Genomic DNA, 16,557 nt, shown 5'->3' on the forward strand with positions numbered 1-16,557 from the left:
ATGTCAATTTGGGACCCCAAAAAAATAAAAGTTTGCCACTCCTATCTCTAAATTTCTTCCTAAAACCCCCAAATAGGGAGGGGGGCGGAAAACATCGATTTACCAAGAATCTGTAGGCCGCGTAGAAGAAAAATCTTGCAACAAGAAACATAAATTAAAAAAAAATAAAAGGAAAGACAGTTAAGATTTGATTTCACGTATAGCGCGTCTGTGTATCCCCTTATACGTATTTCACCCTAAAAGGGATCTTCGGAGCGGCTATTCACAAACGCTCTGAACGTGAAAACAATCTTTCCTGTTATAGTAGAAGCAACACTAAAATGGCTTCGATCTGGACGCAATAGTGACATCTGATAAATAAATTTGGTTTCAAAAAATAGTTTACGGATTAAAAAAAAAATGATTACTAGCACTTTTTCTGTAGAATGAACCGTTCTGTCAGAAACAACGTTTGAAGCGACCGACGATTTTGAATCGCTTGAAAGTTTATAAAAACTCACTTCATTTGCGGCAAAATTTCAAAAATTGCATTCCAAGACTACACTTCACCTATAAAACTCAGAATGGATCTTGTCGATAGAACATGATCAAAAGATATCGAAGTTTTACCGACGAGTTGAGTTGCTGGTCGCTTTAAGCGCTGTTTCTGAGAGAATGGTTCATTCTACAAAAAAAGTGCTAATAATAATTTTTGTTTCAAATTATCTCAGGTACATTTCTTGTTTAAAACATTTTTTTCAGATTTTAGAAGAAAGCCCGAGGGTAGGAATGGCAAACTTTTATGCCTCTTCTTTTGGGATCCCAAGTATGATCGACAAACCTCAGATAACTCCGCGTGCCATGGTACGAAGAATGCTTAACATCAAGCTGAGAAATAATGAACTTAATACGGAAATGAGACGACCATCAAAGATAACAGATGTGATTAAAACAAATTCTATGTTAAAATGGAACTGGGGTGGAAATATCGAAAAAATTAAAGAATGAACGACAATCAATGGACAAAGCCAAACGCAAAAAAACTAACAGAGACGAATGGGCTCACTTCAGGGAAGCTTACATTTGACAGTGGATGGAATAGTAGCCATAAATTATTGTAATAATGTACAAAGCAAATCAGATTCAAATTGTTGGCACATAATTCTAAGAAATGGTTTATCACCACAAACATAATTTATATTTTGTTCATTAGTTTAATATACACCATAATTCTGATCGACTCCATTATAATGACCTATCAGAAGTACTTCTTAATTTGTATAGTCTTACTTGGAATGTTTATGTTAAATTATATCTGTTATCTGTAAGTTTTGATGTATAAATTCATATCGGAGTCTATTGCTATAACTTATTTTATTTACTATTTAAATAATAAATAAGTAATATTAGTGTTATAATTACGGAACATAATAAGTTCGTTTTTGAAACGCCACTGCTCTGACGGTTACCAAACATGGTACAATGAATACACATTCATGTACCATGGTTACCAAAGAATATTCATTGTGTATTCATTGTACCATGGTTACCAAAGAATAAGAAATAATCATAAGTAGAAAATTTCTAACAACGTGCACCTACCTTGCGCAGCAGAATAGTCTAGACGGTCCCAGTAGCGTGCGGATATAGTTGTTTATTACAAAAAGGGCATATAAATGGAGTGGAGAGTTTAATTTAAATCTTCACCTTAGAAATATACTTTTCTAATAAATCATTGCACATCCCCATATATTTTTTTTACGTTCAATGTTTTTGTTTTAAAATTTAGTAGACTATTGGAATTGACCTTAGTGTTTGACTAGGGCTGGCAGATACTTAATACATGCAAAAGAAAAGATCTATTACAAACTGATCGTCTTATGTACGTTATAAACCATTTGTTAGGATATTCTGTCGCTAGATTTAAATTACTGTAGATTATCTGAAGCTTTTTTAACCGAATTAAATGATGAGTATTCCATGAATGATAGTCTCGTTTCAACCAGCTCAGTCCGATATTATACTTTTACCATTATCGAAATGTTTGATAACTTACAAAGTTAAAATTAAATACAAATAAAAATCTTCGACCATATTAACTTGAAAGAATCTAGTTATGAAAATATATTTAAAAATTTCATAAAACAAAAGACAAAATTCGTCTTCGTTTTTAAATATTTGTTATGAAATATTCTAGATGTGATATAACTTTGTTTTCTTTAGTTTTACAAAAATTATAATTTTTCAACTCTATACGATATGTTTAATTTTTCGAATAGTTACAATATGATATATATAGTTATTTATATCCAGTACAAAAGACAAACATTTTAATTTGAATAACTATAAACAAAGGTTAAACAACTGATAGGGCTCCCCTATCTTTGTGCAATATTTTTTAAATTACTTTAACCACAAATTTTCTTAAAACTATGGCAACCTATAAAATTTAAAAGTTAACGAACAAAATAATGCTATAAAATGACATAATATTTAAATTCATTTACAATTCGAATAAAACACTTGAATAATCATATCTGTATATAACATTGCCAATATATACAAAATCAACCTGGAAGTCAATTTAGCAATCCAGGCTTAAATTAAAATCTATTTGAAACAAGATCTCTGGTCCCTTAAGCTATTTTTGGGCTTAATTTATTTTCCGAAGTGATTCCATTCAAGTGTTTTAAAATGATTAGGTAATAGCTGTATTACATGTGAACTAACACTTATTTTATTTATAATTATGAATTAAAAAATAGTATATACACAATTTCAGTTAAGTATAATTTTTACAGAAACTGACCGCAATCTGGTCAAATATGCTTCGTACAAAATATAACAAAATAAAAGCTATGCCATATGCTAACTTGACTTTTAAAACCAACTGCCTGTACCTCCTCCCAGTTTGGAACCGATTCCTCCTAAGCCTTTTCCAAAAATTGTTCCTACTTTTCCTCCTATTACTGCTCCTACGTTGGAAACAAAGTTTCCCTCTTCACCACTTAAACTTTCCATTATTGTCACTTTCGTTTTGCTCCTGGTGTCAGCATCTTCGTCCAGACCTTCAATGCCACTAAAATATACAAAGATTGTGAATATTGCGCAGAAAATGAAAAAAAAATATATTTATGGTTTATGGTTATCATGGAATAGAGTTGGAGTGGGATGGATTAAATGAAAGGAGGCTAGTTGTTGTCTGACAAAAAAATTACAATAAAACCGAAAGGAAAGTTCTATAAAACTGTCCAGCTATGATGTAGGGAACCATTGGCAGACGATTAGAAAGAAGAGATTTACGATTTGGACAATTGTGAAATATTACATGACCAAATCGACAGCTCTTAATTAATTAAAATCAATTTTTAACAACAACAATAACCGCAATCACAACATGAACATAGTAAACTGTCTAATAAAAGCATTATAATGCTAAATCAAAGAAGAGAAATGAAAGTAAGTAGCAACATACAGAGAATACAATACACAGAACTTTTTAAGACAATAAGGAAAAGTGTTAAGGAAAACATAAGGAAATACAATGAAAGAGTGGTAGAAAATGCAATCGAAAACAGTAAAAACTAGAAAAAAACAAGAAAAGTATTAATCATTGGGAAGAAGCAAATTGTTGGTTTAACAAACGAAAACACCAGAATTACAGACAGAAATGAAATAATATAACTCCTAACTAAATTCTACAGCACAGGAACTAAACCCCCGAAACACTTGAAAATATATTTAGCAAAATGAACTGGCAGAACAAAGGTCTATCCATTAATGGAGAATAGCTCAGGCATCTAAGATTTGCCGACGACATCGGTTTGATTGCTAATAATCCTGCAGAACTACAAGAACTCATAAGCGATCTAAATGCAGCTAGCAATGAAGTTGGCCTAAAAATAAACTTAACAAAAACAGAAACCATATATGACCTATAAAATCCATCTTGGACATCTTGGATAGTGGATATCCAAGATGTAATAATAAACAACACTGTACTTGAGACAGTAGACGAGTGTGTATACCTGGGACAATTAATACATACATCTGGCTCCATACTCCCAGAAATCAACAGAAGAATGAAACTGGCTTGGGCATCTTTTGGTAGAAATGCAGTTATATTCAAATCGAAGTTGCCGCTCCACCTGAAGAGAAAAGCATTTGATCAGTGTATACTACTGATCATGACATACGGCTGCGACACTAAAGAGATAAGAAAAGAGATAATCGTGAAACTCAAAGTCACTCAAAGGTCAATGGAGCGACGCATGCTACGTATAGCAAAGAAAGATCGAAAAATACGAGAATGGATCAGACAGAAAATCAAGGTCACTGATATAATCCACAAAATTGAATCTTAAAAACAGCAGTCGACTGGGCATTTAGCAAGAAGAACTGACAATAGATGTCCACTAAAATTACCATAGGTCAAAACTTTATCTTTTTTGAGTTATTCATCTTTTTTCAACAATATTGAGAGGTGGACAAATTTTTCAAAGTTAATAGCTCATCCATTTACAAAAATATTGTCTTGAAAAGCTTTGTAAATAAAGAGTAGGTAACGTTTTTTCAGGAAATCACATCGAAATTAATTTTATAAATAAAGGGCGTTCACAAATGATATGCTCTTTCTTAATACTTCAAACCCACCAGTAAGTCAATAATTTTAAATGGAACACTCAGTAACTTATAATTTTTATGAAAAAAACCGTGAATTTTCTTTCAAATGGTAATAGGGTTTTCTATTTTCTTTATTTCTAAACCAGCCAAAAAACGAAAAATGATGATTGAAAGCTCAAAAACACACAATTATTTTTGAATTCACCAAACCTTGTTCTATCAGTTTCTGATACTTTAGTCTGGGCTTATTTAATTTAAAACATTATTTTTAGTTGTTTGAGGCACTTATCACAACCTAAAAATGGATTTATACAAAACTGTTTAATAAATTAGGACCACTTTTTGTATGAGCGACCTCTTGAACATTATTCTGCGGTATTTTATGAAAGTGATTATGCAAAAAATCTGATGGAAATATTTTTCCCAAGGAATTCGAGGTTTTTGTTTCGGATAAACATATTTTGCTGAATTTAAAACCAAAATCCTATTATTTTTCTATCATACATTGATTTGTTATTTATTTATTTGTCCTCTAGATTTTTTTCAGTTCTTAAAAGGTTTATTTATAAGCCAAATTAGTGCAATGTAAATATTTTACATTTTTACACAGCAATTCTGATCGGAAGTGAAGACGGGAAGTCGTAAATTTTTATTACATCTTTCAATGTGAGATAAAGTAAAAATGCGATGACTAATTGGAATGTTTAAGATCAGAGAAACATAATATGTCATGTTTATTGGAAATACTCGACATCATTAGCACGTGCAAATCCTACCCTGTAGCCAAATTTCCTATGAAATGAAAATGGTAAATGTTTTTAGGGTCCATTTATTTTTTAGGACATGCGTATTTACGAGATCCACGAGGTTTTGAAACATCTTTAACTGGCAACAGTGCACTGGGACCCTAAAATGAAAACTGAAAACGTCGGGCTTGCTTGTTTTGTACAATAAAATTATTCTTATAGTCTAGGAGAAGTAGGTTGAAAATGATAATATTATAATTGTATTGCAAAATATAATTATCCAAATATATGTAGGCAAACTTTGTATTTTAAAATCTCATTCATATAGGGCATAAATAAAAACTTTTTTATTCAGTATGACAAATAAAATTTTATTTAATATTTTATTACTAAAGTAAATCTAGATATATGGTAAATAGACTTCAGGTAGACAAGTCGAAATACTTTGAACTGCACAACTTTTACAGTTTTTGAGAAGAAACAGTGCAAATTTAAATAATAAACCGAAATATATAGAATTACAGTTTCCAAATTGGCAGTAGTTTGATTACAAACATTGTTTTTATATACAAACGAAGAACATTATTTATATTTCGTTTTTATTAATTATTTAAAAAACTAGCTCCAACTCTTGGTATTATCTTGCTTATTGCTAGATCGACTATTTACCTTTAAATAAACACAGTCAGACCTACCCAAATTAAAATTATTGAAATGAAAGTTCAATTTAAATTTAAAAAAAGATAGAAGATTAAATGTGACAAAATGACAGGTGGTACTTCCGACTACATGGGTCCATCAATTAATCCCCATCAGCAAAACATTACTTATTCTACCATCACTAAGCAACAATCATTAAACAAAATTCCCAACAAAAAACCAGGCTACAATTTTACCGGCAGTAGATGAAATAAGAACAGAAGAGTACACCATTGCAGTAGGAACTATAGTCCATCCAAAAAGTGTACTGTTTTTATCCAAAATGTCAAACAGAAGAATATGCATCTACCTTTCAAGCATACAAGCCGTAGAAGTCAACATGGTGAAATTAAAATTGGAGAACATACAATCAAAGCACGTAAACTAATTACACCCGCTAATGGATTAGTTTTATCCAACGTATGTCCATCTATACCCCATGGCATAATCGAACAGTCTTTAATCAATCTTGGTTTTAAATTAATGTCTCCGATTTCGTTCCTCAGAGCTTTTTTCCCTACCGAATTTTTCTTTCCGATAAACTAACTTGTTACAAATGCCACCAAGCTGGTCACATTTCCTCGTACTGTACCTCAAATCCCTCTTATCTACAAAATACTCAAAAGCCCCAAATGGAGGAAAATTTTCTTCCACAAATACCATCCACTAGCTCCGAACAAAATCAAATTACACATGTAAATGACGAATCTCGAGAAGAAATAGATGCTCAAGTCAGCACTGATACCGATAATAAAAATAAACGATCTTACTCGAAAGTGTCATCCCCAACTTGCTCCACTCCTACAGAAACTATACCAACAGAATTTACGAAACCAAAACCAGTGCAAATCAAAAAGAAGACAAAAATTATCAAATTAGATAAATCCACTTCAAAAACTACTAATATTGAGTCGTTATTACAACCAGTCAAACAATTTATCCGGGATGCATCACCACCATATGTTCTAAATTACACATTCTTAGAAGACGTTCACGGTTCTTCCACCCCAGTAGAACTGACCCTAGAATACACACATTATATATACGGGTTGGGACATATACTGAAATATATCCCACGTTGAACAAAGAGCAATTAAATCTAGAATTACAAGAATCAAGAAAAAACTACTTAGTAAAATAAACCAAGATTTTAGTATTCAGAATGACACCTCTGAAGATACTGACGCATCATACGAAAATACTCCTTCCAACGATAAATAAAAAAAAAAACAAAAAGTTAACAAAATGGTTATTACTCAGTGGAACATTCAATCCGTATTTACACATAATAGAAAAACGACGAGATCAAGTCATACAACATCGCTTGAGAATAGAACATAACAGGTTAACCCACCAGTACCTTATGAAGGAAGAACAACAAAAACTGTGCTATGTTTGTGATATTCCTCTGACAATCGAACACATTATTGTTAGTTGCCCACTCTATCACCTGGAACGACTTCAAAGTGATTTAGCAAGTGATCTGGAAAGTGCTCTGAACTAGATATAGTAAATTTGATAAAGTAACTAAGTTTCTAAAACTAACTAAATTGTACAATCTAATATAAAAATAGTCTTAAGTTCTCAATTGTAATTAGTTATTATAAGCAAACATCTGATTTTATGTACAACTCTTCCCCGCCAATAACCTTTCATGGTTGACGCGGTTTACTTTACTAAAAAAATCTAGATATACATTATGATATCTAGATATTTATTTATTTTTTTATTTACAAAAAACCCATTTCAACCTAATAAGGTTATTAGCGGAAAGGTAACAGTTAATTACACTTTGCTTAGTAAATTAAAGTCTTTTAAAAACAAAAGTAGGTATCTATAGTGTTTTTTAAATTTAAAATGTCTTTAAAATTATTTGGTAAATGATATTTAATTCTGTGACGTTTGAACTTTTCGCACTTTCCTTATAGCACATGTTTTACCATAAGGGGTGAATCGCACTCATCACAAATTGGGCGTTCTTCTTTCTTAAACAAATGATCATGAGAAAACTTGGTATATCCAAATTATAAACGGGACATAATTATTTGCTTTCGTCTGGATACCTCGGGTGGTGGCCATGGTCCAATGTCCACAAACTTTGATGGTGTGGATTTCCATTTAGTGTTCCAGTTCTCGAACAGGTACTTTATGAAGTAGCTTTTTAGATCCATACTTACAGATTCTTTACCTGTTATTCCAACATCGGACCAACAATGATGGGACCAACAAAGGGTGCTGCGTGTATATTTTTCTGATTATTTGTAGTGATGATATAGAATCTGTCACGATTAAAATTTTGTTCATCTTATTTGCATTTGCGTGTAGTATCGCTTGGTAAATTGCATATAGTTCTCCTGGTAATATAGTTTCAGTATCTGGAATTCTGTGTTTGAGAATCTCTGTGCTGTTATTATTTCCACTTCGACTTCATTTTTTCAGTTTTAGACGCGTCCATATAGTATACTCTATAATCGGAATGGGAGTTAAATAGATCTCTGAAGAGTTGTATGATAAGATTAGGGTTGGTGCTATTTTTTTGGAATTATAATAGACTGCAATTGACTGTTGGAATTTTTAAAATCCAAGGTGAAGATGAAGATACATTTTTCTATTGATATAAGAGTGGAAATTGCTTCCAGTTAAGTAGGTTCATTGCATGATAAATTCTGCGGGAATATGGGAGATTAAACTTTGAAAAGTCGTTAGCCATAGATATGGCTAAAATGTCATTTATTGGAAATCTTTTATTTAGAGTTATGCTAGAAGTGTAATTAAGGGTTAAAAACTGGCTTGTGCATTTTTATACTTGTATATAGTTTTGCTTTAGTTGATTTTGCCGAATGGAAAATAGATCTTTCAGCAAGCTACTTCAGCATTGCATCTTTTTTCCATGAAGAATTTGGAATAAGGTTCTAAGAGTGCGTTATGATAAGAGGCAATGTCTAGCACCAATACGCATTTTTTCGAAACATTGGGAATAAATTTTTCTTTTAACCACTTGACAAAATTTGCATTATTCATTTCGTCGTGATGGTCTCCGGTTTTCATGCCACATTTAAAAATAGTAAGTGCCTGAGGTAAGAATCCCGTTTCACCTCCTGCATGTACGATAATAAGACGATTATTTTAACTTCGGGTGCTTTTAGACATTTGTTTTTGCCATCGTCCCATGCTTTTGGTACGGTATGTGAACTATGAATATATGTTTCATCAATATATAATTGGCCGTCCCTCATCTTTGTAGTTTTTTAACTTTCTTAAATAATTAGTTCTATTTGCTTTAATATCGTATGTCTACATAAAATATTTCCTGTTATCTTCAGTTTTTCTCCATCTAAATCCCATTCTTTTAACTAATTTTCTAAAAGTGTCTATTTTGCCAGTAAATTTTACTCCTTCATTTTTTATTGCTTCAAAAATTGTTTTCATAGTAGGCCTTCTTTTGTGTATAGCGGTATACGAATAAATAATTCTTCGAATTATTTCCACTTCAAACTCATCAACGGATCCTTTGGAGGTAGAAGCTTTTTGATACCCTTACGAGGTGAATTAAAGAGTTCACCGGGGGATTTTTTTTAGCTTCACCGATAATACGTTTTACTGTATTGAGACTAACATCATATGCTTGAGCTACTCTTTCCTGTAAATTGCTCAGTGGGATGTTTAAGGCTTCCTGTTCTTTTTCTTTCTTCATAAACTGGTACAAATTTTACATAATTTGTCGACCTTGACTATGAATTATTTTTTTGGTTTTTTTTTCTAGAACAAAAAATTTGAAGAATTAATAAACAAAATGACTTAAGGTGATATGCACAAAGAATCTTAAATAAATCGTAACTAAGTTCTAAGCAGTTAAATATACCAAAGACGTCAATTTTGAATGTTTATTTGATCGAATGTGATGTTTAGTTATCCACAACCGATTTGATTTACATCGGTTTGTGCACACCATCTATATATTTATAGTAAAATAAACAGTAGCAAATTTTTAGAAAAATTCTAATTCTTATCTTAAAAATATATTACGGATTCACCAATATAAATTCTAGTTTTTCTAGTATATTATTGCATATGCATTAATTGAATTTTTCTGCCCATATCCGTTAGAAATAAGAACATGCTCTTTTATTATTAATATTTACAAAATGATATGAATTAAACTACATATACCTATATATATATATATATATATATATATATATATATATATATATATATATATATATATATATATATATATATATATATATCCAGACTTACCTTACGATCAAGTAAATTAATCCACTGGATACAAAAAAGGTATTGTCTATAAAAGTCTTCACTAAAAGTACCATAAAACTAACTAAAAAGGAAACAAAATTTACTGCACTATTACAAAATTCGGAGTCGAAACTACCTCCAAGGACAGTCTAAGAATGAACAAGAGCCGTAATTATTATAGGATAGTTAGTAAAACGTTTGTATTATAACAAGTAAACCTGTGTACTGCGTCGGTATGCTTCATAGCTCTTAAAATCCATTACTTCTACCTTTAACATTAAACTACAATTATTTGCATATATACAAAGGCATAGAGAACCCTTTTACTATTATTGAAAGAGATTTTTTCTATTAAAATTATAAAAGAGTTATTTCATTTAACATTTTCAAGTACTTAAAAGTTTTTTGTTGGCTCTGAATAATTTTTAAAATTAATAACCTCTTTTCAAACATTTAGATTGCAAAATTATTTTGCGAAAATTACTTCATCGATTGTGCTGTAATTTTATGGAGTGTGTTTAAATATATTTTTGGGTAAATTTTAAAGATTTTATGTGGGTCTTAAATACATGAAAAAGATTATTAAAAAAACATTGATTTTTGACCCTTTTTTTAATGGTTTTTGCTAAATCTGCAATAATAATAATTACTTTTTTGATTTACAATTAATTCTATCTTATAAGAAATTTAATAACAAAACTTTTTTGTCGTCACAATTTGTTCTACATTGTATAGCTACCGAGATCTAGCAACGAAAACGAGAAAAAATTGAATGTTTCAAATTTATTTCACAAATTCTGTAACAAAAAAAATTTAGCCCACCTTAGTTAAAGTGTCATTTCTAATGATATTTCGAAGCGATTAAAGTAAAAAAAAAGGTTCATATACGATTTACCCAACCCAAAACCGATGACGCCTGGTCCATCACTGATGTGTGAAGAACTGTAGCCGGAACCGAATCAGGAGCCCTAGGATAGATAAAATACTTGGCAAATATTCCAGTTTGGGACAATGTTCTTGGCTGAGGTCTTCAGACTAATCCACAAGATTCATGATCAAGTAACAGCAGACAAATTGTGTCTAGCTCCATAAGAAAAAGAAGAAAATAGACTAAATTCTCTGAAAACAGCTCTGAATAATCGACGCAAAATGAAAAGGTAGAAATGAGATGAACCAGTAACAGTGAACATAACAAAATTACATATTGTTGCTATTACCTTTCAGCTTGTCCCATAGTTAGCGCACACGTGGCTTCTTCGGTTGTCATTCTTTGAGCTATTGTCTGATACGCTTTAGAATTTAACTTATCTTCCATAACGCCTTGAAGTTCAAAATCAGTATAAATTTTCTGAAAAAATATATTACTACAATTAATCAGGTTATCTACAACCTCATTATGTAAACAAAGACTTAAAAATTTAGAGTTATATAACATTATAGAGTTTATTTTAAACATCAGAAACTATAGTATTATTACTTTTTCACTTTATGGCCCTACAACCATTCAGAATTTTTTTTCTTTTACTAGTTCTATAACTATTATCGATCATCGCAAGATCTTCAATGCCTTTTAAATGATCTAACTCTTGCAAGTGAAGCTCGGGGTGAATCGAACAGGTCAGGCAATTTAAATACTTGGGTTGTTTGCTGAACGAGGGTTGGGACCCCGAGAACGAAATAAAGAGCAGAGTTGAACAAGCCAGAAATGCTTTTTTGGGGCTTCGTAAGTTTCTGACTGATCGCAAATTGGACTTCAACCTCCGATACAAGATGCTTAAGTGTAACGTGTGGCCTGTTCTCTTGTACGGAATATAAGCATGGATTAAAGGCCAGTTTCATTAACAAACTTAAAGTGTTTGAAATGTGGAGTCGAATGCTTATAATATCATGGACGGACAGGGTTAGAAATGAGGAAGTACTCAGAAGAGCGGGCTTACAGGATAGGGAACTTTTTAATTATATAAAAAGTAATAAGACTGCATACTTGGGACACATATTACGAGGACAAAGATATACTTTTCAGCAACTGATACTCGAAGGGAAGATACAGGTTAGGAGAGGTCTGGGACGTAAAAAAATGTCATGGCTGCGCAATATTCGACAATGGATAGAAATCCACAGCTATGGATGCTGCTTCGCAATGCTGCTAAAAACAGAATTCTTTAATCCTGACTATTTAACATCTCACCTGACAAGACGATGTACGGTGGACGCCTACGCAGAAATGCACGGCACCTTAAGAAGAAAAAGATCATCGCGTATTATGTTAGCCACCATATTTATGGCTTTATTGACAGCTAAATACATAATGCTTTCGATTTTCCGTACCATTGGCTTAGGTTTTTAAGTCATAATGGTGTTCCTATACCCCACCCTTACCTTGGATCATTCCCAGTATGATTATGTGCAAAGATAAGTCATTCAGCTTCAGTCTTTCATTCAGCTTTCGATTTATATAGTCTGTTTCAAAAGATCTCTGTTATTACTGAAGCTGAAGCATATTGTGTTCGTTCCCCATTCTCGTTTCCTACACCTAATGTCGAATTGTTGCAGCTTGTAGTCTTTACAAGTTTTTACAGGTCTTTAGCTTGATGTGTCCTAAATATACCATAGTCTCGTCTTAGTTGCCTATACAGTTTTTGTCTTTTACGGTCCAGCGTCTCGCCATCGCATAATAATTGTTTTACAGTTTCTAGTTCCTTGTCACAGAGTCTGCAGTTAGCGTCTCCATTAAAATACCTATTTTATTCAGGAATTCTCTTACTGGTGCATGCCCGGTCAACATTCCCGTTACTGTTCTCAGTTTCTTCCTGCCCATATGAAGCAGTTCCAGCTCTTTTTTACTTGATCCACCACTGAACATTTTTCCATGTGTGTTTTTTGGGAGTCTCTTCCGATATCACTTATGACTTTGTGCGATCCATTCCTCTACAGCCCTATGAACTGCAGCCTTTGGTATTTCCAGAGTTACAGCCGGTTTGTTTAATTTGTTCAATCCTCTTCTGCAAGTCGATCTGCTTTTTCATTGCCTTCGATGTCCTAATCTCCTGGTACCCAGACAAGCTCAACCTTATTCCGGTTCATTCCTAGTCCATTAAGTTCTTTAATGCACTCTTCAACCAGCCTAGACGTCACTTCCTGACACACCAGAGCATTCAGTGCCACTTGACTGTCAAACAGTATATTTATCTGCTCTTTTGTAAGAGCTCCCTCATTATTTCCTTTTGCAGATTGTAGTTTCGCACGAATCTTCGCTTGAAAAACGGTGCAGTTCCTCCACAAGGCAAAGCTCTTGGATTATTGGAGTATATTTCTGCCCCCACACCCTCTGTTGTTTTGGATCCATCTGTATACCAGATAATTCTCTGTTGGTTATGGCACTCCTTGTTTCTCCACATATTCCTGTCTGGAGTACACCCTATATGAATTCTTAAAATTATATTTTTTTGTCATGTGATCTGGTTTCTCATCAAAAATGTCCGTCGTCACAGTACTTGTGATACTCATATGCTCTGATCTTTCATTTCAAAGTTTCAGTGATTGTTTTATTCTGTAGGCTCCCAATCTTGCTTCTCCTTATGTTATCAAATGCAAGGGAGACAGGCCTAGTAGAGCCTCCATAGCTGCTATTGGAGTAGTACGTATGGCACCAGTTATCCCCATACACGCAAGTCTTTGCACCTTGTTGAATTTGGCTTTTGCAGCTGTTTGAAATGTATTATTCCACCATATTGTCGCTGCATAGGTAAATGAGGTTTTGATCACTATGGTGTACACCCAGTGCACCATGTCCATTCCGATTTATTCCCGTACATACGCCTGACCCTCATAAATGTTCTTCACTGCTTGTTATTTTTTTCAATTGACGGTTCCAGGTAAGTCTAGTATAACCCAGAAATACGTTACCTCTCCCTTTGGCTGAATTTTTTGTCCCTGCAGATTTAGAGGACATAATCCCTCTAGTTTCCATCTGCGTGTAAATTCGACTATGGTGGATTTGTGGGGACTTATATTTAGCCCCTCTCTATAAGTTTATTGTTTCACTAGTTATAGGGCCTCGTTTATGCGATCTTTGACTACCATATTGTACTTTCCTTGTAAGATGATTACTAAATCATCCGGCATATCTAATTGTTAAAAGACCATTTGCCTTTAAAGTTCCTATTAGTTCGTTCATGACCAGATCCACAGCAGTGGGGACAGAACTCCCCACCGGGGTCACCCTCTGTCGACTCGCACCAACACGATCTTTTCAAGGATAGTGGTATTTACCACTCTTGTCCTGAGCATAGATTTTATCCAGTTCAAACAAATGTCCTTGACTCCTTTAAGTCTCAGGGCATTGGTTACGGATGTTATAAAAGTGTTTCTGAAAGTTCCAGTTCCAGTTCTGTTTCTCTACATCCAAAAAGGCTCCCAGCATCACCTCTTTATTTCCAATTGTTTTTTTCCATTTTTCTACGAGTCTGTGGAGTGCTGTCTAGGTTGAATTCCCTGCTTTATAGGCATGTTGTTCTTGATGTATTGGGGTGTGTACCAATGTTTCATTCCCAATGTTATACATAAGTTTCTTCCCTCTGTCCAGTACTGCATCATCAACTACAACACCGTCATGTATATAATTTTATTTGAAAACTATCGTGTATTTAGTTTTTTTTATACTGATTACAAAGAATGGTCTCTCTCCTGCTGTCCTTCTGGAGTTTCTCTCTCCTGCTGTCACGCAATATGTAGCTTCTGCGAATTTATAATAATTTTTAAACTGTTTATCCTTTGTCTCGTATTGTTCTTAATGTATCAGCCAATGTTTATAACATTCACCATATTGTTGGATAGCCCAATTTTGACGAAATGCCCCTGAGGATGCTCTAGGAGCGAAAGTACTTGGGCAAGATTTAATAAAAACTGTGCTCGATATATGTGTTTTGTATGCTTTCGCTTCTTTTTATCTAGGAGTATTTTTCAGCTTTTTCAACGAAATATATTTGTTTTTGTTGTTTTTTGTAGTACTTTTACCATTTTTTGGTTTTTGATGTTTCCGGTCTAAGCACGGTGTTGACACAAATAAAATTCACACAAAACAATACAAACTAATCAAAGTAAAGAATATTTCGAAGCTAATATCATTTCTGACAAGTAAAACGAAAGGTTAATACAAATTATAATGGAAATATACAGGAATTGAGTCTCACTTACCTTTATAATATGAGCAAGGCACGTACATTGGTAGGGATGCAAAGTATGATCCAATCTCTCAGAAAGCCAGTTACAGAGCATATTTATTTGACTTGTATACCACTGTTCAAAAAAAGTTAGAATCCACAGTTCGTCAGTAATTTTCTGACGAATCTGGTCCATACAATTTCTTGTAAAGTTAACATATCCTTGTCCCATATCCTTCCCAGAACCAGACACATTCTGAAAATAATTATTACTATTATTCGATAAATATTAATTAAATTGCCATTGTTAGTTTTTGGATGAAACTGTTAATGAATAAGTATAAATATTCCACTTATCAATTAAAATTAGGATTAAATTATTCTAGCAGCACGTAAAAATCTCATACAGGTTTTTGTAGGTTGTAAAAGGTATATGAGGGATAGCTGATGGCAAATCCTTAAACGTACAGTTATAGTTAAACAACCATAAACAGTGAAAATCATTTTTTGCATATAAAACGTTTCTTATACATCTTAAAGAAAAATAGTTCAAATAAAAGTTGTATTCCCCTTCTGAGTATATGCAATCTATAAAATTAATCATAAAATTTAGATATACGTTTAGAATCTGTTCAATTTTCAGTTCTTAATGCTAATAAGCAAGGGAAATAGGATTTTAAGAGAAAAAAATGGTCATCTTGGCTCCTACTGGTCATAAACGGTTCTTTTTTTTAATATTGTGTTCTTTTACTATCTTTTTAGTGAGCCTACTTGCAAGTGCGTTACATAAAAAATATTAAAATCATTATAAATGTTTATAAGCTAAAAAGTGAGCCCTTTTTCAAATGTTGTTCTGAAGCTATTTTCTTGTGGCATGGTAAAGTAATGACTATTTAAATGGGAATAAGCCACAATTAAAGGTTAAAGTACGTTTATTGACGTTTCAATTTCCTCTTCGGAAATCGTTCTCAAAATACAAACATTAGTAAATTCAACAAATTTTGTTTTTTTGTTACTTGGTGAAAAATTCTTCTAATAATTTAATTTTATTTGACTCATTTATATTGACAATTCAGACATACATTATA

General features: G+C 32.6%; 1 protein-coding gene across 7 annotated transcripts in view; it reads right to left on the minus strand.

Moving 5' to 3' along the window:
* Window positions 1-2,498: 2,498 nt before the first annotated feature.
* The window catches only part of Cadps (calcium-dependent secretion activator 1), a 204,531-nt gene continuing 190,472 nt past the window's right edge, over window positions 2,499-16,557 (minus strand). For all 7 annotated transcript variants that reach the window (XM_072546787.1, XM_072546786.1, XM_072546789.1 and 4 more), the window contains 3 exons: window positions 15,504-15,725; window positions 11,525-11,655; window positions 2,499-3,058 (listed from right to left, as the gene is read on the minus strand). In XM_072546787.1, the coding sequence (XP_072402888.1) occupies window positions 2,860-3,058; window positions 11,525-11,655; window positions 15,504-15,725 (552 nt within the window). In that variant the 3' untranslated portion in view covers window positions 2,499-2,859. The remainder of the gene's footprint in view (window positions 3,059-11,524; window positions 11,656-15,503; window positions 15,726-16,557) is intronic.

Source organism: Diabrotica undecimpunctata, chromosome 10 (genome assembly GCF_040954645.1).
Source record: "Diabrotica undecimpunctata isolate CICGRU chromosome 10, icDiaUnde3, whole genome shotgun sequence".
NCBI lineage: Eukaryota > Metazoa > Arthropoda > Insecta > Coleoptera > Chrysomelidae > Diabrotica > Diabrotica undecimpunctata.